The 27,225-nt window shown below is 35.8% G+C and overlaps 2 protein-coding genes across 3 annotated transcripts in view; one reads left to right on the top strand and one right to left on the bottom strand.

Annotated features, from left to right (window-relative positions):
* APPL1 (adaptor protein, phosphotyrosine interacting with PH domain and leucine zipper 1) overlaps positions 1–17,579 on the top strand; it is a 57,859-nt gene extending 40,280 nt beyond the window's left edge. For both annotated transcript variants that reach the window (XM_087709032.1, XM_087709031.1), the window contains exons 15-22: positions 1,726–1,908; positions 4,822–4,871; positions 7,562–7,736; positions 7,833–7,869; positions 8,311–8,457; positions 12,032–12,082; positions 13,701–13,790; positions 14,566–17,579. In XM_087709032.1, the coding sequence (XP_087565158.1) occupies positions 1,726–1,908; positions 4,822–4,871; positions 7,562–7,736; positions 7,833–7,869; positions 8,311–8,457; positions 12,032–12,082; positions 13,701–13,790; positions 14,566–14,715 (883 nt within the window). In that variant the 3' untranslated portion in view covers positions 14,716–17,579. The remainder of the gene's footprint in view (positions 1–1,725; positions 1,909–4,821; positions 4,872–7,561; positions 7,737–7,832; positions 7,870–8,310; positions 8,458–12,031; positions 12,083–13,700; positions 13,791–14,565) is intronic.
* Positions 17,580–18,614: 1,035 nt separating this feature from the next.
* On the bottom strand, positions 18,615–24,285 carry ASB14 (ankyrin repeat and SOCS box containing 14). Its single transcript, XM_087709030.1, has 7 exons — positions 23,973–24,285; positions 23,731–23,889; positions 23,065–23,310; positions 22,737–22,908; positions 21,214–21,757; positions 20,734–20,887; positions 18,615–18,920 (listed from the first exon to the last, which is right to left on the bottom strand). The coding sequence occupies exons 1-7, from the start codon at positions 24,076–24,078 to the stop codon at positions 18,742–18,744; spliced, it is 1,560 nt and encodes a 519-aa protein (XP_087565156.1). The 5' UTR covers positions 24,079–24,285; the 3' UTR covers positions 18,615–18,741.
* Positions 24,286–27,225: the final 2,940 nt, after the last annotated feature.

Genomic DNA, 27,225 nt, shown 5'->3' with positions numbered 1-27,225 from the left:
ACTCCCCAACTTAGTGGTATCCCAAAGGCACCAAGCAACGTGAGCGCCTCTCCGCTCCCACGCCTTGGCACCTTCGGGATACCGCTAGGTCAGTGAGCGGAGGGGAGGGTTGTCCAGGGGGCTTATTTTCAGGGGTGGGCTTATATTTTTGCCCACGCGAAAAATGTGGAAAGGCGTTAGTTTCAGGACAGGTTGTATTTTCGGGGAAATATGGTATTACACCCAAATATTTTGACCCATTTTACCATACACTCTTTAAAGTATTCATCTTCTAGATTCATCTTGAGTGGCATCCTATATATTTGTCATACCACAGATAGGCATCCCACCTAAATCTCAAATCAAAACCTTTGAGGTCTAATAACCTTGAATTTTTTAAAGTTATCCAATCTTTTAACCATACCAGACAACAAGCATCATTAATATAATCTAAGATTCGACAAATCCAGGCCTTCTCTATCTTTAGAACCTTGTAGCAGCTTATATTTAATTTTTGCTTTTTTATTTTGCCAAGTAAATTTAGATACATCTTTCTGACACTGTTTGAAAGTGGAATCTCTAATCAATATAGGTATAGTCTGAAACAAAAAATAACATTCTAGATAGTACATTCATTTTAATTACTAAAATTCTTCCCATTAATGACAAATCTAATTTTACCATCTATTTAAATCCAATTTCATCTCCTTCCATTTTTTACCGTAATTATTTTTGTAAAGCTTAGAATTTTCCTCAGCAAGAAACATTCCCAAGTCCTGTACCTTTTTCACAACTTTAAAAGTAATTTTAAATTCCAATTTCTTCTTATCTTCTACCTTTAAGTTCTTAGTCAGTATTATTGTCTTCGGTTTATTTTTTCTTAAACCTGCCATTTCTCCAAACATTTTAATTTTCCTCATAACATGTTCAATGGGTTCAATCTCTAGTGGATCTTGCACAATCAATACCAAGTCATTTGTTTCCTGGTTTCTCCCATAGCATTTTAAATCTGAAATCTGTGATATGATATGATTCTTTGATTATTATATGTATGGGCAAAATAATTTTACATCATTTGATCATTAGTAGATATTGTGGAACAGAACAGTAATCATGACTTTACTATTGACACAGCTCTTGTAACCTCTGGTTTCAGCTATATATCATTCAGTTTCTATTTGTAACTTATCTGGCTCAGTTTTCCCTACTATTTCATTTTAATAATCTGAGGGGAATCACTGATCCTTAATTAGGCACTTGTTTGCTTTTTCTAGTTTTTGTCTCATTAAAGCTTCGACATTTAAAATGACAGTAATAGCTAGTTTATTTGTCCTACAGAATTTATTTTTCTCAAGCCACAACCATCAGATTATATAAAATAAAAATTATAAATCAACAATAAAAAATGAAGTTTTATTGGGCATTTATATTAATTTGAGAAATTTTGTTGCTGCTGCATTTAAATATTCCTGCTAGATTTAGTTGATCATTTTGATGACCTTGAGTGTTCAGTTTGTTAGCATGTTTTAGATGTATTCATGATATGTTCTGTTTCACGTTTGCTCTCAATAAGGCATTTGTCTTCAAATTATTTAGTCGAGACTATTCTATTGTTTGGATAAAAGTTTGCCTTTTGTTATTTGTAAGAAAATCTTTGACTTCTGAATTGGATCAGTTCTTCTCTGCCGAAATGCAAGAGATAGTCAAGATGGTTGAGATGTTTCCTACTTTTCTTACTTTTTCTAGACAATCTCGGCCTCCCACAAATCGTACAAGTAGCACTGGATCTTTGGGATCTGATTCAACGTCATTGTCCGCACTTTCCTTGGACTCAATCGTTGCACCTGATACGCCTATACAATTTGATATCATTTCTCCAGTAAGTGAAGACCAGCCTGGTCAAATAAAAACTCCAGGCCAGTCAGGCAGGTGAGAATTACAAAAATGAAAATACAAGAAATAAATCTCCCTCAATATTTTACACCTCTGTTGATAACCTGTGTAGAATAATATTCATCATGCTTTAACCTTGATTATGGGTAGAGCCCTCACTTTCATTCAGGACCCTCAAAGCCCTGCACAAATTTAAGCTCCTCTTATTCCCTTTAACCAGTTTTAACAATGATTGTGCCTAAGCAGAGTTTGCTTTTAACTAGAGATTTCAGCAAAAGTCTTCAGACTTATTCAGAGGTCTAATTAAAAGTGAAAGCTGATGGGCATTATCTGATGTTAAAATGTTTCTGGATACAAGGGAATTGGGTGGAATCAGGTTGTCTGTATTTTATTAGATTAATCCCTTGAGATACTTGGATTTTTAGACCTGCATGAGCTGATCATTAAAACAAAAAAAATGAAATTTTGCCGACTTGGGAAACTTTTATGTTGCTTAAGATTCTATGTTTTATTTCTTGTAGCAGACTTATTTTGCCCTGTTGAGCATTCTTCAGTTTTTGTTTTTGTTTTTTGTTTTTTAAAAAGTATATTTTCCTTTCCTATTGCTTGCTTGCCTGCCCCAGCAACTTGGGTATTTCCTCTTGGAAACTCAAGAGAAATGTGGCAACCCAGGTGGTGAAGGCATTCTGATGGCTTTCTTCCTAAGCTAAAAAAGGTGAGTGAAAATTATCTAGGCTTCTAGAGTAATACCACTTAGGAAGATAAATTGTCCATTGTCCACAGTTCTTTTTATGTCCCTTCTCTATCTCACTGGAGCTTCCATTTTGCATCAGTATATTTTATAATTATCATTTAGTGATTGAGTACACAGTGTTTGTTCCTCAGTAAAGTAGTCAGATACTAGGGACCAGTGAATACTTAATTGTAATATTAAGGCAAGTCTTTGGTATAGTAAAAATGACAAGAAACTTTCCAATTAATTAACCCCAGTTACTCCTAATGAAAGTTTGATGTAAGGAGAAATCTAATTCAAAACAGATTAATCCTGTTCACATACTAATTCCTTCTGTCCTGAAGACTTGCTGGAAAAGTATTGTTTGCACTGCTTTCTGGAACATCAACAGGGAAAGGGCCATTTTAATTTTGGAGGGCAAGTGATTTCAGGATTAGGAAACGTCTAACCAGAAGTCCTGTTTCCAAGTCTTCTGGGCAGGCAAAAATCCACTTGGATCCGATGGTCATGAAAACCCAAGTGAGAAAGGGCTTTATACTATAATAGACAATTTATGTCTTCTGCCTCTGGCAATACCATACCCTCTTTCAATTGTGGTGGTGGTGTCAGTCATTCTATTAAACCAAAGCTATCCAATCATTAAGCTCCCATGACTCCTTGTCCTCCAAAGCCCAGCCATTTACTAAATGGTAAGTTTTTTGAAACTCTTCCTAGTCTTCAAGTCCATTTTACTATCTATCTTTTTCACCTCAGGCATCATATTCCTCTTCTGCATTCCTTGAACTTCACTTCCCCAGCCATGCTTCTCTTCATCTTTACTTTCTTCTTGTGTTGTATCCATGCTCTCTTGCAACCAGGATTCACCTCTCTTTCTGCCATTGAGCACCCACAGTACACATGTCCTATTCTCTTCCTCTGTATCTCAATTAATGTTCTCTCCAAATACCAGGCTACTATACCTTATCAATATGTGAATGCAGATTATTAGAGTGAGTAACCTTTACCCCCTCAAAGTCAGTTTCTAAAATACATGGAGAACATCTGTGGATAGTGGGGATTGTTCTGCACAATCATCCTCTGTGTTAAAGGCAACCAGAATTATAAGGTGGGGGCGTGAGATTGCCTTACTCGTGTAGATACTGCATGCATGTAAAATACCTGAAGAAAACTAATTCAGAGTTTTCAGGATCTTCTGTGAATGCTAGTATAAAGATGCAGCATCCATGATAGATTTGTGAAGAGATCTACCGAATGCCACTCTGAAAAAGAAGCAGATTGCTTCAGTTTGAAGTCTATAAAAGTGTTGAGCCTTGCTGTATTCACCAGATTTCTCATGAGCTGACTAAATAGCAAGTATGCCTGAGTGCAATCAAGAGATTTGCCAGCTATAATAATTCTGATCAAATGGATCCCCAAAAGTGTCTGCAAATGAGACAGGCTGCCTTGTGAGAGAGGTGACCATTTTATGCTGGAGACATATAAGATTAGATGGGCACATTGCAAGGGTATTGATCAATCCTGCATTATAGCTTAGACAATTGTAAAGTCCCTTAGAAAGCTTCTAGTGCAATACAATGATTTTGTGAAAGATTTACATTGTGAAAATATAAAATTAAGTATATTTAAAAAAAAATACTATTGCGACCTTTTGTATTTTATGGATCATCTTAAGTTCTTCATTTGAATAATGTTTTGATAAAGCTTTTCTTTGCTTACATATTGGAAGCCTAGAAAATTTTCACAAGTATAATGTAAAGAATAATAATGGCTGTGCTGAGAGCTAAGCATAGGCATATTTCTCTTGATTATGATTAATATCTCATCAGTGCTTTCAGAAAACTATATTTGAAATGGTAACTTTTCATATGTAAATAATTTTAATATATTAACCTCAGGAAAGCCTGCAGTTTCTCTTAAAGTGATTTGGTTTTAATGAGTTTCAGTAACTTTGTAGTATATGTTTATATTTTCAGAAGTAGATAAAATTAAATAACTTTCCAAACAATATTACAGTCCATGTAATTTTGTAATGGGTGGTTTATATAGTTTTCTGTTAAAATATAGTTCTTTATATAAGATATCTCAAATTATTCTGAAATTATGAAAATTCACTGGTGTATGTGAACTTCCTGGGCAACCATTCAGTCTTATTGCTGCTTTTAATGTAGCATGCAATTCTGTTACACATTGATTTGATACCTTTTTTTTTTTGACAGACGTACAAATCCTTTTGGAGAGTCTGGTAGAACCAAATCAGAAACAGAAGGTAAGAGAGCAAAGCTTTAAAGTAAATGTAAAATACATTGAGTAGTATTGCATAGTGTTGAGAACAGATTGATAATTTAAAATAATATTTTGATAATTTGGCTGGCAGCCCGAGCAAAATAAAATGATTAAAGAAGATACACAGGAAAATGTTTCTGTATAATAAAACAAGGGCACTTGTCATATGAAATATGTATAATAAATAAACCTTATCTTAGGTTTCTTACTTCAGATTAAGAGGAAATATTCTTCGCTGTATTCTATTTAAATTACCTCTAATGATAGTTCATAAATTTCTTCCTTTGTTGATTTGCATTAATGAATTGCTGGTCTATCTTGAGAAAATTCATTCAGTTTTAAATATTGCATTGAATAGATTTTATAATACTAAGTTGATGTCAGTTTGATTCCCATTTTCTCTGGAGTTGGGGCTATATTTGAAGTAACACTAAAAGTGCAAGAAAATACTTCAGTGAAAGAACTTTGCAATAATCAAGAAAAATAAAGATATGGCCAAAATGTAACTTACATTATAGAGTAAGCTTAAGAAGAAATGGAAGAAGAGCTTTCAAGTCTCAGTTGTTACGCTTATTTAGCGTAAAAGTCTCTAAATTATATTGTAAAATCATACATTATCCTTCCTTGACTACTTTTATCAAGCCACCATCTCACAAAAATGCTTCCAGTTTAGTTATCTTTAATGTTGATTGAACAAATTAATTCTTCTCAGTCAAAACTAAGGGTAACTAAATGTTGTGACAAAGCTAGCAGATCTTATGTCCCAAAGGTCTTTTTTCAAGAGCACCTTTGGGACGACCAAAAAAGCACCTTTGGGACAACCATGACCTGGATGACTGAGAATCTCCATAGACATTCACCAGAGCTTATATACATTGCATTTTTAAAGAAATAAATTATGAAAGACTTTAGGAAGCGTGCCTTCTCTGTCGTGGCCCCCACTCTCTGGAAGAGCATTGCTCCAGAGATGGATGTTGCCCTCTTTTCTATAGTTCACAGAGTCCTTAAAACCTGGCTTTAGTCCCAGGCCAGAGATTAATGTGTTTGGGTGGTTGTGACTGTGGTGTTCTGTTTTAATGATTGTTATTAGTCCATTCTGCCTTGTTTTCTTTTGTCTAGGTTTTAATTGTTTTAAATTAGTATTATATTTTGGAAGCTGCCCAGAGTAAGCTAGAGCGGATAGCTATAACAAATTAAATGAATAACTTATTTTACCGCATATTGATATACAAGATACAGGGCGGGGCATAACCTTTTCCTAGGGGGTCACAGCAACACTTGTAATAACAACACAAATAATTCATACACCATTCGAAAGCCCATCAAAAACTGAGTTTATTGACACGATTTAATAGTCAGTATGACCACCATTAGCCCTTCGAACAGCATTCAAACGAGGTGGATAAGAACACAACAAATCTTCAAACAGTTCCGTTCGATTTTCCAGATTTTTCAACACAGTTTCCAAATTCATTCTCAAAGTTTCAACCGAATATCGATTTTGACCTTGCTCCTGAATCATCAGAGCTTCCACTTCATCCTTAATTATGGCCCCAATGTTCTCTGCCGGATTGAGATCTGGCGAATTTCCCGGCCAGACGTCATTGCCCCAAAATTCGACATTGTTTTCCTTTAACAATTGCTGAGTCGCATTTGCACGCATGCAAGGAGCTTTGTCATGAAGAAAGACAGCCTCACCAACCACCAAGACATTGTCTGGATCACTGAGAAATGGAATGACATTCTCCAATAAAATTTTCTCACGGAAATAACTGCCATCCCAGGATTCCCCTTTATCCTTCAAAACCCAATGCAGTTTCTTGGCTGTGAAAATGACGAAAATCCCGATGCAAGTCGGATTGCGAACGATTTGTCGATATCGTTCATGTTTGGCGATGTCGTCGACGTCTTTAGCCCAAATTCGATCGTTCTGGAAATTCGGTTTTCGAATGGCATAAACGAAGAATTCGTCAGATGGCGCCAAATGAAGAAAATCTTCCTCGGTCCATTCAGACAACCAATCGCACAACCAAAGCCGATCTTGAACGTGTGTTTGAGTTTTCAATGGTTTGCAAATGACGTGGAATGGCTTCAAACCTTCTCGTTCTCGATATCGGCCGATTGTCCTTTGATCAACTCGTTTTCCACGAATTTGAAGGATTTCTTGGGCCACTTTTCGGTTTCCTTTTCGTTGTTTGCGACTGCCAGTTGCAATGATGGCTTTGCTTTCTTGGGACAGTTGCAGAGGACGCCCTTCTCCAAATTTTGTGAAACATTCTTGGGCTGTTTTGTTCCAATTATCAGTAACCCAATCCGGATGACGTTTCAATTTGTTTGCAATCCATTTTCGATTGATAAACGTCGCTCCAGCATCGCGAGCCTCTCAAAAGGCAATGCATTTTATTCTGTCAATGATCCTTTGTTCTTCCGAATCGAATTTTCCAGCCATTCTTAAAGCAAATTTAACATTTAATAGCTCATTCAATTCAGTTTTTTATGGGCTTTAAAATGAGGTGTCGCGGAAGTTGTAAACTGCTGTCGATCTTGCTGTGACCCCCTAGGAAAAGGTTATGCCCCGCCCTGTACATACATAACTAATATTTTGTAAAGCCAAAGCTAAAGCTTTACTTCAAAAGTTACTCAAACTATATGTTTATTATGCTCTTGCTCTAGATTCTATCCTTCATCAGCTATTTATTATAAGATTCCTTGGCTCTATGGAAGTGAAGTCATATGAAAGTCCTGATGTTGTTTATGAAACAATGCGTCAAATACTAGCAGCTCGAGCTATACATAACATTTTCAGAATGACAGAATCACATTTGTTAGTTACGTGTGATTGTTTAAAGTAAGTATATTCTTTTTCTAAAGCAACATTGTCAAACACTTAATACATTTTGGTCTTTTAAAAAAAATCAAACATTTCTGAAATTATTCTTTATAGGTTAGTTGATCCACAAACTCAAGTTACAAGACTCAGGGTAAGTTGTTAAACTCAAAGTAGTTAACTATCAGAAACCCAGTTACTGTTCAGTTTCATCCAAGTTTATTTTCTATTTATTGTTCTTGACAGAAAATTATAGGTTATCCAGTTCCCCAAACAGTATTTCATTTATCCTGAAACCACACATTATAAAAGTGGGTGGTCTAGCCTGTAAATTAGAAAAATATGTAAGGAATTCCTGCTAATAGTTGTAAAAGCCTAACTTAATTTGAAAGCTTTGGGGAATGCACTAGCATAAGAGCTGATGTCGCAAAGTGACTAGAAAGTCTTTGCTGAGAAGTCAGTAGGCTGAGTCGGAATGACCTTCTGAAATATAAATATGAATTATTTTGGCTTTTACTTTAATAATACAAAAGTATATTTCTGTAATTTCATTTACTGCTGTTATTCAGTGACAATTCTTTTCCTCTCTGGACAGTTTCCTTTGGCAAATATAGCTTTGTATGCAACGCACCAGGAGAACAAGCGTCTTTTTGGATTTGTTCTTCATACGTCAGCGGGAAGAGCAGATGGTAGACCAACTTCAGTCTGCTACATATTTGAATCAAATAACGAAGGGGAAAAGGTACATGCTTCATGCTTCAGTTAACGTTCTTGTATTTTAAACTATTCCAAAGCTGAAAAAAAACAGGGATATGAAAATCCGTTTGAGGAGAACACCCCACCCCACCCAACAGATGGTTTTGTATAAACATGCAGGTAGAGTCAGCAGGAAGCAGCTTGCAAAGAACCTCTGGAGTTTTTGGTACTCTCTACTTATTTGCTTGCAGATATTTCATTACCCAACTAGATAACATCATCAATGTCAGCTACCTAGTTGGTTAATAAAATGTCTTCTCACAACCAGGGAGCAGCAAGAACTCCCCAGTTCTTTTGACCAATTTGTTCATTCTTTAGAGTTATGTTCAGTTAAACCCTTAGCAAGCTTGAGATTCCACACATCAGATTCCCTGGGTTCATAGTTCACGTTTGTTGTCTCTGGAAGTTCCTCTGGCTCCTCGATCAACGCAGGCTCTAATGGTTCCAGGCTGTGATCCACTGCCTCTGGTGACTCTCAGCTACAGTTTTTCTTTCCCCCCCCGCATGAAGTTTTTTATTTTTCATTTTCATAACATGTAATCACATGTATACTATTACATAACCAACATCCTATTGTATTATTAAATGTTTACATCAATTCATCTTACCATCAACTCTCCAAAAGAAAAAGAAAAAAACCGAGTTATTGGATCTTCTGCTCTGCATACACTGTATTTGTGCATTCACTTTCTTCCCCCTCTCTCATCCCCCTCCCTACCTCCTTTCTTCTCTCTGTCCTCTTTCCCTTCTCTACTTCCCTTTCCTCTCGCCTACTCCTCTCTCCCCTTTCCACTCCTCATTTCTCTCCTCCTCTTCCCCACTCCTACCCTCTCTCCTATCCCTCCTTCTCTTACCTCTCTCCTTTTCTTCCCACTCTTCGTCTCATTTGCTTGGTGCATTTCAGCTTCGGAGCAAGTTCCATTTTATGTTGATGGTATTTATAGTTCCTTTTCAATATACATATTTAATTTTAAACATATATTCTCCTCCTTTTTTAAAAAGAAAAATAGAACAAAAAAGTATACATATATAGTCATTGTACTTTTAACCCCCCTCCCCTCAGCCTAATTTTGGTCGAGATGTAGATCTGGTTACAATTCCCAGCTATTCTCATCATTATCTTTATATAATTATACATCCTTACGCGCCCCCAATTTGTGATTTTGCCTGTAAGTCTCAATAGTTTCCCATTATAAGTGTATTTCATGTTCCCTCTCCAATTTTTCCATGTCTTGGATTAGATTACCTTTAGTTGCCTATGAATGGCAAACCTTGCTGTTCATTTCAATTCCCTTAATCTATTGTATAGAATAACAAACGGTAAACATCTCGCTTTATTTAATCATCTTAAAAGTTCTATGTATATCCATGTTTCATATATTTTAACCCATACTTTGTTGTCCTTCTGTTGTCGTTTCCAGGCAATTTGCCACTCAGTTTAATTATCATGTATAAAAGTGAATGGCAAACCTCTGCTTTACAACCTCCCCATGTCAGTTTCATATTTATCCACATTCCATATATTTTGGGCTTTGTTTAGTTGTCTTTCCATTATTATATTCAACCAGTTAGCAACTCCATTTTATTGCCATGTTTTTCACAACCTCCCCACATCAATATCAATATACTTATCCATATTCCATATATTTAAACCTTTGCTTAATTATCTTTCCATTATTACATTCAGTCAATTAGCAACTGCATTTTATTGTCATATTTAGAAATAAAACCCTTACCTTAGCTTTATATTCTCCCACATAAAAATTTCTGGTTGTCTGATTTTTTCCTAGTAAGTGTTTTGTCCTACTTCTCTGCTCCAGCCCTCTCCCTTCTCTTTGTTTCGGCACATTCGCTCTACCCAACTTTCCCCAGGTCACCACTAAAAGGACGTTTTTTATTTCTCTTTGTTTGGGCAAAACCTCCCCCTTCAACCTCCCTTATGCCACTAACAGCCTCAATCTCTTTTGTCTGCCTTTTGTTTCACTCCGTTTCTACTCCTTCATTCTCTTGCCCCCCTTCTTCTTTGAATTCTTCTTTAGATATCTGCTTCTCTGGATTCAGAATTCTATTTAGGCTTGATTTTAATGATTTATGCATATTTTTTATAATTTCATGTAGTTCTTCAAATTCCCAGCTTTTCATTATGTCCAGTTCCAAAATTAGAATTAGATGTACAGTTATTTCAAAGTTCTGGTCCACCTTAAGCTTGTCCATTTCCACTGCTGTAGGGGAGAACGATGGGAGACATCTTGGTCTTTTGTTCTTGCTTAATATCCAGTTCCAAGATTGCAGTTAGTTATACAAAGTCTTATTTTGAGGCTCTGGTCCACCTTAAGTTTTAGCTACTGTGGGACCAAAAGTGAAGCGGGGCCATCTTAATCTTTTGCAGTAAAATAAAAAGACAAAGGAGGGAAGGGGAGAAAAAGAAAAAACCCTAGCATTTTTCAGTTCTTATCTCTGTAATAATTTTTCCCCCTGTCACCTTCCACCTCTGATCAGCCACAGCTGCTTAAAACATATCAATTAGAACAAACTTATAAAGAACTAGATTCGGTCAGGTACGTGTCTCTTTTGCTTCCTACTCTTGCAACTTCTGATTTATGGTAGTTGGTTGGTTAAAACTTCCCACACAGTCAAGGTTAGATTATCCATTATCAGAGAAAAAGAGATCAAAATATTTGCTTTCCATTTGATATCCGAAACCAAATTATAGTTTATATTGAGTGGGTTCAGAAGAAGATGTGCTTTTTTCTTGATTATTTTAGCTGGAAGGAATTCAAACAAAGTAAAAATATTGGATTCTGTTTAAGATCCAAAACCAAATTTAACGTTTATAATTATGTGGGTTTGTAACTGCTCTGCTTTCTATTCTTCTGTTTGAAAGCGTAGACAAAGAACATTTGGGGGGGGGGGGGCTGGTGTTACAACCTTCCTTTCTTCCTTTTCTTTTAGGAAAAAAAAGACCCAATCTGACCATCAGTATTATTTATGTTCTCAAAATTTCTTTGCCTTTTCCAGCTTTAATTTATAGTTGTGGGTTAGATAAATTTTCTTATGAGGTCTTTTATCTCTCCCGGTCTCCACCTGTTCCAAACTTATTTTGACAAAAAGGCCAGCATCTTGTCAGCCATGAAGGTTGCTGTCCCGACTCCGATTCATAGGCAAATCTCTAATCCACGAGAGATCTTTGCTTCTGTCCAGGTCTGATGAGACGCTGCCCTTGTTTACCCCCACCTCCAGATTCAAAAGAATCTTCGGAGATGGTTTGTCAGACCGGGTTCATGTGAGACTCTTAGGAGCCCACATCTCCCATGTCTGTCCAGCTGGAGAACTTCCTGTCGAATCCAGCTACAGTTTTTCTTCAGTGTGCGGATACACTGCACCTCTAATTGTCAGAATCACTTTTAATGGCAGTTCAATGTTTGAAAATTTTGATTTGTCACGGATCTTTGGTTTTAACAGACAAGCCTCCCCCAAATAGTCTGTTAAATTGAAGATTTACTGTCCTTGAAGATGATGTTATAGTGATTCTGATAGTAGCTATTTGTTTCTTCATTTAGATTTGTGATTCCGTGGGACTTGCAAAACAGATTGCATTGCATGCTGAATTGGTAAGACTTTAACTTGGAATAAAATGTAGAGGTAGTTTATATCAAATGAAGATATAGTTCAGTATCACTTGCAATATCTCTTGACATCTGCCCAAATTAATGAAATTTCAGTGTCCAACCTCAAATCCTGTTCAACTTTGAAATAACAAAAAAATTGGTTTTTAGAGTAATTATTTAATTATTGTCCATCTCTAAAAAAAAAAGGTGTGATGATATTAAGTACTTGAATATGTTGCTAATCTCTCTGTTGACAATCAGTGAAATGAAAAAAAAACCTAAAAACTCCACTGCAGAACCCTCTCACCCAATAACTATTTTCACAAATAAACTATCAACCAGTGCCTTGCAAGTCACAAGCAGTTCCGATCCAGGGTGCCAAATAGATATTGGCAAGCAAATAATTTGGCTAAGCTTTTTGCAAATGAAGGCAAAACAGAGCGTAGGCAAATCTGCCTTAATTCTTAAAACAAAATCACATAAAATATCTTTTTTATTCTTAAATATTTATCTGTCTTGATCTTAAGAATATACAGGCATTTAGTGACTGTTTGAAGTTGCAGTTGCACTGAAAAAAGTGACGTATGGCCAATTTTCACAACTGTTGCAGCATCGCAGGTCACCTGATCAAAATTCAGATGCTTGGCAACTGGTTCGTATTAATGACAATTCCAGTGTCAGTCATGTGATCACCATTGATAACCTTCTGACAAGCAAAATCAATGGAAAAGCCAGTTTCACTTAACAATCTTGTTACTAACTTAAAAACTGCAGTGATTCACTTGACAATCGTGACAAGGAAAGGTTGTAAAATGAGGCAAAACTTATTTAACAGCCGTCTCGCATAGCAATAGAAAATTTGGGCTCAGTTGTGTAGGTTGAGGACTATCTGTATTATACCCACAACCTACATCCTTCTTAATCCTTAAAAGAATGTCGCTTTATTGTCCAAATCAGGAAGTAAAATCTCTTGGAACTATTGCTTCTTTTTTGTGTGAGGTTTGACAAGTCTGTATGGGCCAAATGTAGGGGGGGGGGAGTTGTTTTCCAAAGTTTGCAAAATGTGTATAAATAAAGTGCAACCTTAAAGCAGGAGGATAGGTAGCTATAATTCTGATTCTTGAACTGATCATTGTACATTCCTGTGAGGAAGGTCTGTGCCCATGTGAACGTTCTTTAGCTGGCTTTGAGAAGAAGAAGGGTCTTTTTCCTATCCTAGTATATTTTTAAGAAGGTGCCTCTGCATTTCTTCATTTCTTTAGCAGACCCAGGTCAGTTCTAATCAGATGTAATTGAGAAGCAGAATCATACAGTGACTGGGTGTTTTGTGAATAGACAAATTACTATTTGGAGAAACAATTATGTAAACAACCTGGTCTTTTAATCTTTAATTAAATTACTGTGTAGTTCATTTTCCTATTGTATTATTGATATGATATACTGATAATGATGTGAAAGCCAAGATTTTTAACACTTTCCTTAGAAAAGCAGTAAGTATTTTGTTAAAAATGCTTGGAAACCTATATTCAGGTAATTTTTCAGGCAAAACAAAGTAGTAATCCATTCTGTGAAAATAATGTTACTTTTTGGTATTTGGCATTTTCTTTTAAAAAAATTTCAGGATCGAAAATCATCAGAAAAGCAGAAAGAATTAGAAAGAGAAAAGGAAAAAAAGCAAAAAGAGCTCAATAAACAGAAACAAATTGAAAAGGTATGCATTTGAGCTTTCAAAATAGCCATTTTATTTAATAAACATATTACTTTTCCTCACAATACATATTGATTGGTTTTAGATTAAAGCAGATATTTTTACATGGATGACATTGGCGGTAGTACATTACTAGTTGCTAGAACCTGATAAGCAATGCCCTACTTTGGGAGGCCAGGAGACTTGTGACTCACAAGTTGGAAACAGAATACTGAATACTTAGCATGAATCACATTCTTCACAAGATTTTATTCTTGAACATTGTCGAATGTTTGAAGTATATATAAAGCTTTATGTCCAGATGGATGAATCTTGGTAATTCATTTTTAATGCAGGTAGTCATTGCTTACCATGTCTTGTTCAAAGTTAACATCAGTGCTGTACGTCAGTCACATGATCACCTTTACAGTATGCATTGTCCTGTGTCTGACATATTGTTTTTCTTTTTTTCCTCTGCTTGCAAAGTGGACAGGTTGGAGAAGAAAGGATTACAAGAGAGTAAGCAGGACTACAATGGGGAATACATTGGGCTGTTTGCATAATACTCTCATAGCTGCAGCACAGACACATCACTGTCAATGTGTATTTCCAATTTGTGTCTATTTATTCTCTTGCAATCCTTTCCTAGCCAATTGTGATCTCTAAACAAGGACTACTTGTAGCATGTGACTTACTGGCCACAATAAATAGTTGCCAATAAGGATATCTTTATTATTTACTATTTAAAGCAATATTCACATAGTTTTATACATAAATCAGTGAATGTATTTTTTTTCAGGATTTAGAAGAGCAAAGTCGATTAATTGCGGCTTCTAGTCGATCCAACCAGAGTGTTGGTGAAGGACAGTTTGTAGTTCTTAGCAATAGCCCATCAGAAGACAGTGATTTGGGTGAAGATGGAAAGAAGAAGCAAGAATCTGATGCGTGAAACACCTTCAGTTAGAAGCCTTTGAACCTCTTATCTGAAATGATAAATTGAAATGTAAATTTACAATTTACAAAACAAATCATGTAAATTTATTTTACATGATCCAACTCTGTATTCTCACTCGTTAAGGTTGATCTTTCTTAAATGGCTCAGTGTAAATATGGATTTTTGTTCTCATACCATAAAGAAACGTAGTGAAATGTTCATGGCTGTAGCAGATTTGGATATTACAAAACTTATTCTGTTTCAATTACCTAGCTGTTCTGGTGACTTAGAAAGTAATTTGTGTAACTTAAGAAGTAGATAGAAAATCTTTATCTTCGGTTTCTTTTCTTTGTTTTCAGAGAGGTTTTGTTTTAGTCTCCTGCAGTAAAATAAGAGAGTCTTGTTCTACTTTTAAATACTAACATTTGATCTCATAACAATTGAGTCATATTAGTCTTCAAAGAGTCCTAAGCCTCTGAACAAAAAGCCAATTTTGATTTCTAAAAACGGCTGGGTCAATAATGGAAGCAGCCTGATAACTTTTAATTAATGCTTTCGATAGGCATGTGCTTGTGTCTAGAGTGTATGAGTTCAAGGAAATCAGTGTCACTCCAATATTGTTTTAAGGTGAAATATGAGAATATCATTTTTACTTGAAATTTTACTGGCTGGTAGTGATCTTGGCTTCTCCTCTTTATCCATAGAGCACTTTTATGGAGGGTGGCAAAGACATTCAACCAAACACTGGAAAGTACTTTGGAGTGTCAATGCACTGTGTATATTTGTAACATTATACAAATTGATTTTTAAATGTCTAGATGAGAATAAAGTGCATACACTTCTAACAGAATTGCCATGATTATTGGAATCAAGTTTTGTAAGTGTCTTCTCATTAGCAAAAGTTTGAGATTATGTTGGTGATAGAAACAGTTGCATGGAAAATCTGTCAGATAATTTTTCTAACACTTGTTGTCATATTTACCTAAATCCACATGCGATAGAAATACATACAAATTGCACACATTTGCTAAATCTGAGAAAAAACAGGCAGGTACTTATAATTCTATATCAGCTTATTGATTCGTGAAAAATGTAGCATGGAGTGATTTTTCATTCCAGTACGAGTATACCATAGATACTGTAAGTTTATCCTCTTTTATATTGAAATGGGTAAGAAGAAATTGTATGGAAATTGGAGGCAGATCCCAGACTTTGGAGAAAAAACTGTTAACGGCCAGTTAACCTGGACTGGAAAATCTTTTGAGATCAAGTAGGGATGTTTGTTCTTTGTTCTAATTGCAAGGGAATAAAAGATGCTTGGAGACCCAAGAAATAAAAGAGGAGCTTTGATTGCTCACTGCGAAGTCTCCTGCCAGTTTTTGAAAGGTTTCCTTATGTTTCAACTTGAGTATAAAATCGCAGATATGGAAATCATATGTTCAATTCTATTTTATGCAACCTCGCTCAAACTTGGCAATATCTGTTACAATTGTTTATCCACAGTTTACAGCTATGTTTAAGCCACATAATACTATGAAATCATAAAATCAAAGTAAATCACTAGTTCATTTTAAACCAATAGTGTGTATATTCTCTGTAAAGATGTATTATAATGTGAATAATACCAAATGATCTTTATTATAAAAAAGTTCACAGGCTACTGCTCTGGAGTTCGAATGTACCCGTTTGCAGTTACTTACAAAATCTAACTTGTATGGATTGTATTCAGTGGCTTTAATTCCCAGGTCATATTTTCTAGCGGGAATGTTCTCTGGGTAGGAAAAAAAAGTATGATTTGGTTGTCTGATAGGTTTATTGCTTGGAGTCAGCAGTTCTGTTCTCGTTCTTCTGAAGGTAAACTCCACTGAACTGAGTGAAATTTTACTTTTGCATACAAAAGTATACGGTATGCGGTCAAGGCACAAATGAACTTGGCAGTTGTGTTCTGTTGCTGGACAAGTGTATTTTCTAAGTTGCCTTCTGTACTGAATCATATTTCTAAGGACAACATTCAAGTCAAAATTGCTATATTTCTTTGAATAAGATAATTAATCTCTGATGAACTATAGAAACATATTTTGCCTGTATTGTAAGCCAGAGACATTCAACTAATTTTATAGGATTGATTTAAAAAATCAGGATTGCTATTTGTGATATCTCAACAAAATTATTACCCTGTTTATTTTTCTTTTGTTTTCATGAAACAAATCACTGAAATCACTTTCTTTCGACAAATACATGGGCTAACTAAGCACATTTCTGCTTGAACATTTTTTTTCCTTCCCCTGTAGCATAATGTCCTTCACACTCCTGGGGAAAATGAATTGCACACAGGGACATGTTTTTCTAATTCATGCATGGATATTGTCAGGCAGTCAGTGATCATGACATGGTGTAGGACTAATCATCCATCATGTAACAGAGAATGTTCCATAATGAAATCTGTAAACGAACCAAGAGGTTTGAACAAGAAATTGGGATGACTTTTATAATACAGTGAATTAATCAGAAAGTAAAGATTAAGTCTTGCTTCAGTGATTGTGATTTTTAAATTGAAAGTTAATTAAAACTCTTAATTTCTCTTAATATTTGTATTAATATTTAGTGATTGTCTGCTCGATATTGTCAATTGTAAAGTAAAATCTTGATACTAATAAAACAATTTGGGAAAAAATTCAGCGAAATCCAGTCAATTTTAGAGGATGCTTTTCTACAATATTTATGTAAATATTTAGCATTTGTTCTTCAAAGCACATCATATATTGGAAACATATTTCAAAATACCTTTGTGAAATGCATTTTAAATCTGTCAGTAATGGAAGAATATCCATATAATAGAGATTCATTTATTGTACTTAATAAAGCAAAACTAACAGCTGTGTCCTATTTTTATTATGTATTTTCTATTTCAAATAAATTAAATATATATACAATAGGTGTAGGCAATACACAAGACAAGGATATACATTTTTTATTACACCTGTAATGTAAAAGGTACATGGCAAGACCTCAGTTATTTTGGAAATACATACTTCATTTACAATACTGCTTTTCAAAGAAAACCTTTTGAGGTTGTAAAAGATAATGTTTTTGAAGTTGCAATAAATACACTTGCAATTAAAGGCATAGTATAGGATTGGGCAGTAGAAACCTAGGCTGTTAAGGGATCTCTGAATAGCACACATACAAAATCTAAGACTAAACTTCACTTGGAAAGACAATTTTTTAAAGTTAAATGTAATTTTTAAGAGCCACATAAGAAGTCTTGCTTAAAAATACAAGTACCAAACCAAAAGACCTTCCATTAGTATATACATGACCTACTTTTTTTGTGCCAATTAACACCCCTTACACATGCAAATTGTCTTTCTTCTAAAGGGAATATTCAATAGCACTTTTAAAGAAAAAGTCAAGATTAGGCAGTTTAATTATGCCCTGCTTGTACTTCTTGAAAATGTTATGTGCTAAACAGCATGCAATTATTTCAGTCCAATGTGGGCACCTATGACGAAACGACACACACTTGTATTTCACGCTTGCTAATTTTTAAGAAACTGCTTTCAATATTTACAGCTAAGAGGGAAAAATAATTGCAGTGGATTTTGTGAGCATATGAAGGATTGCAAGAAGAACCCCCTCTACTGATAGAATATATATTATAGGGAACCCCTTTTTCCCAGACCAATTTAAGTCTCCATTTAAATCAGAAGATAAAAGAGTATCACAAGGTTGGGGACATCAGCTCCCAGAGTACATCATTTGAGTGTCACATGTTACACCTGTGTGGTGTTAGATATTTCAAATTAACGGTTAGATCATATGTATATCTGCAAATAAAAATGCCATAAATCAGATCTGCAAAACTCTTGAGGTTTGATGGTGTTTTGTTCCATTAACTTTTTCATCAAAGTACTTTTTTGTACTGTCATATAAAGCAGGCAGACATTAGTACCAACTAGAATTCTACTTTAAACATGCTTTAATATCTTCGTTCATTTATATATATAGGATATCTTCCAACTGCACTTTTATGCATTTGACTTAGTAGATTCCTTTTAGATGTCCTTGTCCATAGAGGTCATACTCCTTATAGAGGATATATTCTTTCAAGCGGTTTGGTAATGGCAGAAATGTCAGGAAGACAGGACAGCGCAGACGTAAACGTCCTAAGCATTTCCGGATTCTCAGACGGCAAAGATGTTGCAAAGAACGTGTGTTTGCTGAAAATAAAATAATAGGTTTTGTAATATGAATTCTCCACTCCTACATCTGTTTCTAACTCATAAGAGCGAGCTTGATGAAGAGATAAAAGTGACGGGAACCATGGAAAGGGAATAATCACATTATCTTCCTGTTTGGATTATTAACCTGGTCCCTATTGGGTAGGGAGGGGCCCTCAGAATACCTCTTGGTTCACTGAGGATTATTGAGACAATCTGATGGATAAAGTTGCTCAGTTGTGCTCTGACGTGGACTCTTGACGCGCCCTTCCCCCCAAACGCTACTGTTGTTTAGCAGAGCTGTGAAGGTCTGGTCTTCACATAGGCTTTTGGCAAGGAAGAATGAGACTCCTTACTTCATTGCACTTCTAAGCTTTGGTGTTTATCTTTTATTGATTTTATTATAATTTCTTTGATTGATTGTTGTGAGCCCAGAGGAGTTGAGTTTTGACACTGGTACAGTGTTGAAGATTTAAGGGAGGGCCTTGGAATAAAGCATGAGTTAACTCCTTCCACAAGTACCTTCATCCAGAAATTGGATACAAGTCTGATTGGTATCTTATAATACATTTAATATGGTATCTTCATCCATCATAGGAGGTAGTATTTGTGCCCAATGTGGTCTTTATTCAATGTGACAAGTTTAAAATTGTTTTAACTGGTAATTGCAATTATAAAATTATATGAGGAAAATACATCTAGAAGATATTTTAGAAGATAGTACTTTCTTCTGTGCCTTAGCACTTTCAGTGCTGAGGAGGCAAAGAAGAAAATACTAATTACTAATCACTAATAAGTGGTAATTAAAGAGATTACTCTGTGTAAAGATTGTTTATGCTATGTATCAGTAGATTATTGTGATCTCTCCTTCAATAAAGTAAAAAAAAAATCCAGTCATATTTAGTAATGGGGAGATACTGACTGTCAAAATACTGTAGGAACTTAAAACCCAGAAACATTTTTACACAGAAAACAGACTCACTCTTAATAGCCTCCACCTTTGTCAATGGGCCATTAAAGACCTGGGCTAATCTATTCTATATAACAAAGGTAGGGTTAGCCTTCTACAGAAACTCTCCACAAGACACCTCGGAAAATTATATCAGCCAGCAAGTCAACCAAACATGGACTCAAAACACAGCCTATAGAGTTGCCCTTGCATGGTCCCATGGGAGTCTGACAACCAATCAGAATACAAGCTCAATATCTAAGACCAGAAAGGACATAAAACCAGGGGCTTTCAGCATCTCGGCCTTTTTTTCTTCTTCACCCAACATCTTGAAGTATGTGATCCCCCTTTTCTGTTCAGGAGCTCAAGCCATGTTATCCTGTTCCCCATTAAACCACCTTTCCAAGCAGCCTCCATGTTTCCAGTATCTTTTCTCCCCATTTGGAACTGAACCCAAAATAGTGTTTCTTCCAACAATACAATGTTGAAAGTATTTCTTAAACCATTGTTTTAAATTATATATATTATTAATATATACACTGGAAGTCTTTAAGAGGATGTCAGATAGCCATTTGTCTGTAATGGTATAGGGTTTCCTGCCTAGGCATGGGGTTGGACTAAAAGACCTCCAAGGTCCCTTCCAACTCTGCTATTGTATTGTATTGTATTGTATTGTATTGTATTGTATTGTATTGTATTGTATTGTATTGTATTGTATTGTATTGTATTGTATATTTATCACATTGAGACCTTTTGGTTTATTCTAACCATAGAGTAGAATGGATCCATCAATTTGAAAATTAGAGTGCATTGTGTCAATTACCTTTACATTTTATAATATCTGCTGATAACTTTGACACTTACACAAAATTGCATTGATTTCTGGCCACAGTTTTTGTTCTCGAAGAGTATCTTGAAGTTTAGAGCATATTCTAATATGATCTACATAGTCTAGCATCACTCGCACTACCTTCCCGGACAGGTGCTTTAACCATGACAGTGTAATCACTTCACAGAACTAAGAAAAAGAAACAGGAACAAGAGAACACAGCATTTAACGCCTTATATTATAAAGTGCGCGATGCATCCCAGGCTAAATCAGCAGCGAAACGAATAACCATACATCTAATACAATTTCACAAAAATACCAAGCAGACCCCTCTGAAATAATTGAACACTTGCCATTTATTCTATAGAATGTCTCTGCTCGATGCATGTTTAAAGGTTATGATCCTTTTCTGTTTTCAAAACCAAACAAATCCCACCGTCCCTTAAATACTGAGCAATTTATAAGTACCAATCAGCATATAAAGGAAGGATTCATCTCCCCCAGGAAGTACTTACCATTGTGTCTTTGATAACAGTTGAGGTCCACCCTTCAAATAAGTACTTGGAATGCTTGCTGTCTCCATGAGGACAATCAAAACAGCTGGAAACATTGTATCCATAATTCAGCAACATCCTTAACAGGACTTCATCTTTCAGTGTGTACTGTAAGGCCGATGGAAAATGGGTGGTATTGATTCTACAAAAGTAATTCACATTGGCTCCATGGCGAAGCAGGAGACTGATGAGTTCATAGTTACCCATTCTCAAGGCCACTTGGAGGCAATTAACGGGGTCTTGATTTGGTAGGGCTCCGGCATCCAGGAGCAAATGAGCGGACTCAATATCCCCATTAGAGACTGCAAAATACAGGGCTGACCTTCTCTCATCATCGTAGTTTTTCTGAATTCTTCGATGCAACATAAAATTAGCCTCAAACCCAGATTTGAGTAGAAATTCAAGACACTGAGAATGTCCTCCTGCTGCCGCCGAGTGAAGTGGGCTGATTCCACTCTCCTTTATGGCACTGATATCCGTGACTGGGATCAAAATCTGTAAAGCCCTAGCAATAAGATAAAGATAAACCTTCTTTCAAACAAACCATTCAGACATACCTCAGGGCTTCCTACCAGAAAAGGCAATGAGATCACCATAAAGAGGCAAGAATTGTAAGCTTCCATAAGAGAAATTATCAACTTTTGGGACATTTAGTAAAATGCATATAAAAAGACAAGAATTTTTTTTCAGTGGGGAAAAAAATCTTTTAAAATCTCAGCAAATAATAAAATGGGAGAAGAAAGGGAGAAAGACAAATGCAAGCTGATTATTTCAAGTAATTTTATAAAGAAAAATAAATTCCTTAAGGTGCGACAGTAACGGCAGTCCAAAAGAAACAAAATGGTGTTGACCCAGTCTATTCGGGTCTATATTCTTCTATATTCACAAGCTTAGCTATGGAAGACTGCGTGACCTGACAAATGCGCGCAGGAACAAAAGCGCGCCAACGAAACCGTAGTGAGAAAGCTTTTGTTGGCGCACTTCTGCGCTCATTCGTCAGCGCGATTTTGACCTCGCGGTTTTCTCACCACGGTTTCGTCTGCGTGCTTTTGTCGAGTACGCATTTGTCGATGAACCGTAAGACTGTTCTAATATCAACAGAATATTCATACTCACATAAAACATGAAGAATGTATGTTACTTGTAAAGATGTCTGACAGATACAAAAAAACCCTATCATTTGGCCTAACTTCTACCAATGTTTTTGGGTCACAGGACTAGGACAGTGAAATGCATAAGAAAATTGACTTCCTTTCACAGATGTGTAGAAAGGACAATGTCAGCAACTGAACAGTGCATAGAAAGCTACAAGCTTTTTCAACCTAGTTTTTGAAGATGAAGATGACTTTTCAACCTTGTAACTCAGGATTTGACAAACAAGAAACTTTTCTCTCATCAGAGATATGATAAACCACAAAGTAGAATAGATTACTTTCCCTGCCTCCCCCTAGTTTCATAAATGGAGTCAGTATATTCTAACTCACAAGAAATGACCTCTATAAGCAGCTCTATGGATAGGAAGATGACCGGATTGCTTTGGTACATTGGCATCAGCTCCATATTCTAGTAGGAGAGAGATGGAATCTGGGTTTCCTCCTCCAGCAGCCTCAAATAATATAGATGCAGAATCTGATGCTTGGGAAAGGATGTTGGCACCTATTGTGAAAACAGCAATAAATGTTTAATAATAAATAATAAATCAAAAATAATACGGTGTTTGTGTGTTTAGTTTATATCAACATAAAATTACTACATTGTTGATATCAAAGAAATAGAATTATTCTGCAGAAGGATTTATACGGAGCATTTCACCTTTGCGCAGTAGGAGTTCCAGAATTTCTGTATGCCCATTCTGTGCTGCCAATGCTAGAGGGGTGAGCCCATATGAACTTCGTGGATCTGTATCTGCTTTCGACCAAAGCAATAATTCCACCATATCTTTCAAGCCTAATCTGGCTGCCTCATGTAAAGCTGTCCTTTTGTTGATACACTGTAGATTGGTATTGGCACCAAATTGTATCAATAAGGAAGCAATTTCATACGATTCATGTTTAATTGCTGTAAAATATTAAAATGCAAAAGAGCAGCATTTGAAAATGTCATTTAACTCTCAACTATTAAATTATTCAATCTCCACTGAGCATATCAGACTGAACCTTTGTTTAGCAGTCTCACTTGTCGCTTGTGTATGATTAAAAGAATCACATAGCAAAATGAAGTGCTAAACTTTAAAATAAACCTGTTATTCAGTGTTTTAAAAAAAGAAGAGATAAACATTTTATAGTGCTGTTCTTCATTCACATTTAGAAAAATTGTCTTTTTTGGATTATGAATCACTAGGCAGAAAATACCTTCCCATGTAGGCAACTATATCCTTAAATTTGGCATGAAAAACCACTTTCAATCAATGCAAGCTATCATTATTTTATAACTGGGGATGTTTAATTATTGTCAGACAAACAATACAATTTGGCTTACCAATAATTAAAGCAGAATCTTCTTCTTCATTCTTAGTATCAGGATCAAACCCATTGATTAGCAGGACATTGACATTTTCCACAAGGCATTTGTCCACAGCTAGAAACAGAGGAGTTTCTCCTTTCAGGTTGGTCCGTTGCCAGACAGTAGGGTGTGAGGCTGAAAGAGACAGTTTTGTTGGAATTGATAACTTAACAGATGAAATTGATGAGAATCACACATAGTCCTGAAAGGGACATTACCTTTCAAAGTAATTTCTAGAATAGTCTTGTTTGGTTGTACTGCTGCTTCATGAAGAGGAAGCCAACCTTGAGCGTCTACTTCCTGAAAAGCAGGTCCATTCCTCATCAACTGAAGTAAAGACTCTTCTTCACCTGTTATGAGTATGAAAGATCTAGAATTTATGCTCTTTAAACTCAAAGACCACTTTGTTTTAGTAATAAGTAACAAACTCTTATCAAAATAATAAAAAGCTGGAGGTGGTAGTTTTAATTCCTCTGCACATGAGGGATGAGATCAACTAATTGAGATCATTCGTGTTTTTTTATAAATACCCAAGAAAATTGAACTTATTACTTAACTGTCCGAATGGCAGTGATGATCTTTCTGTAATCTGGAGTTGTTGTGAAACAAAAGCTGCAAACAGAATGCAATAGTATTTTTAAAAAAGTCAAATAAGCCAGAAATATTGTCATATCACAGTGAATTTCAAACTGCAAATAATGGTGAAAAAAGAGAAAATATTTAATATGTATATTTAATGTACTGGTGTTTCATGTAGAAAAAACAGGTCATATACACCTAACGAATAAGCTTCTGGGGTATTCTGGAATTGAGAATAGTTTACCAAACTCTTTCACTTGAGTTTATATGTCTTGACAGTTACCTGCACTTTTAACTGGCCTTCCGCAAAGCCGTTAAAACCTGGCTGTTCCCACAGGCCTGGGGCTAAAGAGCTGTTGCCCCCGTCTGGAATGGTATGACTGTTGTGTGTTTTTAAATTATGTATTGTTATGTATCATTTATTTTTTATTTTTTTGTCTGTACCCCCCCTTCCCTGATTTGATTTGTTAGCCGCCCTGAGTCCCCTTCGGGGGAAAAGGGCACCATATAAATATAATAAATGAAATGAAATGAAATGAAACTGCTACCAGAGTAGAAATGTCACTCCCTAGTGCTTTTTATTATTATTATTTGTATCCACATGGTAGTTGTATCTGACTTAATGTGCCAAAACCCATATATGTGGAAGTTTAGTGAGACCCATTGATGTGATTTGCTCTTCTTTCTCTGGGCTATAGAGAATTTGACTCAAGGCATGTCCAACCTGAATGTTATGGTCAAGCCAAAATATCCAATTCACTAGCTGCAGGGAAGATTTCCCTTCAGTTCAATCACATTTGAAATCCTTAAACACTAGGATTCTTGTGGGCATGTCTAGTTGGGAAAAGGGCCCGGTTTAAAGGTATTTAGCATGTATGTGTGTGGATGTGAAAGCCCAAGTTTGTCAAATTCTGCCTTTATTATTTCACAAAGAGCTCATATGTTTCTCTTTCTGCTTTCTATGGCTGAAAACTATATAAATCAGTACTTCTCCTATTTCCCCCCCTCTATTCTCTCAACTCTGTCTTTTTCTCATTGAATTCAGAGCTCTACTCTGTACCTTAGGTCTTCCTGTCATTAAACAACCCAAGTGCCATTCTTCTTGCTTTTTTCTCATTGAATGGAATAATTGCATTTCATTGCAATAGTGACTGTTTCTATTTCTTCTTTGCTCCTAAGAGTCTCAAGAATGTCTCCTAAATGATTTTTAAAGTTTGAATCAAACTCTTATGGTTAGTGCAACAAAAGGGGGAAATGGTCAAATATGCAATTGGAGAGCAATCCTATTAACTATATTTTATTGTAATGAAAGTTAAAGAACATGAATGTTCTAATGTTATGTTGCTTTGATTCTGCATTGTGGCTTTTGGAAAGTAGCCACCATGGGGACCTTGGCCTGAAACAAGTTGTGTCCTCCTGTTCCAGGACTTACTAAATCATGAAGAAAGTGAAGTCACAGGAATTTATCACTGTGGGAGAAAACGAAGCAGGAAAACTGACACTTTCTACTGATTAAGAGTTCACAATATTTTAGAATAAGGCATTGGGGATTGGATGATAGAAATTATCTGAAAGGATGAGGGGAATACCTACCTTTCCCTCACTGTAATTAAATATGGTAATGCTTAGGAAAATAGCATTTAGTAACTCTGTTTATTCAACTAAAAAAATAGCTCCATAGACAAGAGATGAGCAACAGGCAGTTCATGACCTCCCCTGTGCCTTATTTTTCATTGATTTATTTACTGCAGTCCCTAGAGCCAGTTCCACCACAAAACCGCGGACGACAAAATCGCGGTCGACAAAAGCGCGCATTTGACGTCATCACAGCGTGACGAAAACATCGCGCTGTGATCGAAAAATGTAAAAATAAAGCGAAAACCTTACCCTAACCCCCCCAAACCTAACCCTAAACCTAACCCTAAACCTAACCCTTAACCTAAGCCTAAATCTAACCCTAACCCTAACCCTTAACCTAACGCTAAACCTAACGCTAATCTTTAACGTAACACTAAACGTAACCCTAACACTCTAAAGCTAACCCTAACCCTTAACCTAACCCTAACCCTAAACCTAACCCTTACCTTTATGTGAATCGGCTTGCTTTAATTTTATTTTTTTCCCAATTTTTAATTTTTTTCGTCGCGCTGTGATGACGTCAAATGCACGCTTTCGTCGATCGCGCTTTTGTGGACCGCGGTTTTGACGGGTCACGTCTAGAGCCACCAGAGATCAATCTGCCAAACTTTGGTGACAGGGTGCCCAAAAACAGGAGTGGCACAAGTTTTTGTATCCCCTCCCCTACAAACTGAGAATAAAACAGGATTAATAAACTTATTTGACAATAAAAAAGAAATTTAAAATAAAAATTAAAAAAGGAAAATAACAGGTCTGTCCCTCTGATAAAATCATCAGTCACTTCATTATCACTATTCATATAGATCTTGGCTACCAGAGTAGGACATTTCTCCACATTTGTAAAATTGCTGCCTACCCTTCTTTAGAGTGAGAAAGCAGAAGTTCAATACTTTGCTTTAATAAAACATTAAAAACAAGAACAGAACAGACAATGCTAAATACATTATAATTGGCATCATGGAAAATAAAATAAAATAGGTACTTTATAATTTATACATTTATGTCAATCTTTTTGGGACAGAGATTTTTCATATTAAATGGGCACTAGCCACATTTATAAATAAAAACATGTCTTGTCCTAAAGGTACAAAAATCATCACATAAGCATACAAAATATGGAAATCCCATGCCTGTAACAATATTCTGTGAACAGTTGCATAGCATTCTATGAAACTATCTATTTCAAAAATTACATAGTTTCTGTTCCAAGAAACATTTTAACAGATGCTAGGAACAATATATCAAAGGCAGGGC

This window comes from Thamnophis sirtalis, unplaced genomic scaffold, assembly GCF_051295495.1.
Source record: "Thamnophis sirtalis isolate CommonGarterSnake01/CBP01778 unplaced genomic scaffold, rThaSir2_p1.2 scaffold_3, whole genome shotgun sequence".
NCBI lineage: Eukaryota > Metazoa > Chordata > Lepidosauria > Squamata > Natricidae > Thamnophis > Thamnophis sirtalis.
Note: the sequence above shows the minus strand (reverse complement) of the source record. Positions and strands in the feature narration are given on the sequence as shown.

Excerpts from the sequence above, each read along its gene's own strand:
- ASB14 (XM_087709030.1), bottom strand. The coding sequence starts at position 24,078 with ATGAGGAATGGACCTGCTTTTCAGGAAGTAGACGCTCAAGGTTGGCTT. Across the intron at positions 23,890-23,972 it reads TCTAGAAATTACTTTGAAAG|CCTCACACCCTACTGTCTGG; the intron begins GTAATGTCCCTT and ends TGTCTCTTTCAG. Across the intron at positions 20,888-21,213 it reads CTGTTATCAAAGACACAATG|TTCTGTGAAGTGATTACACT; the intron begins GTAAGTACTTCC and ends TCTTTTTCTTAG.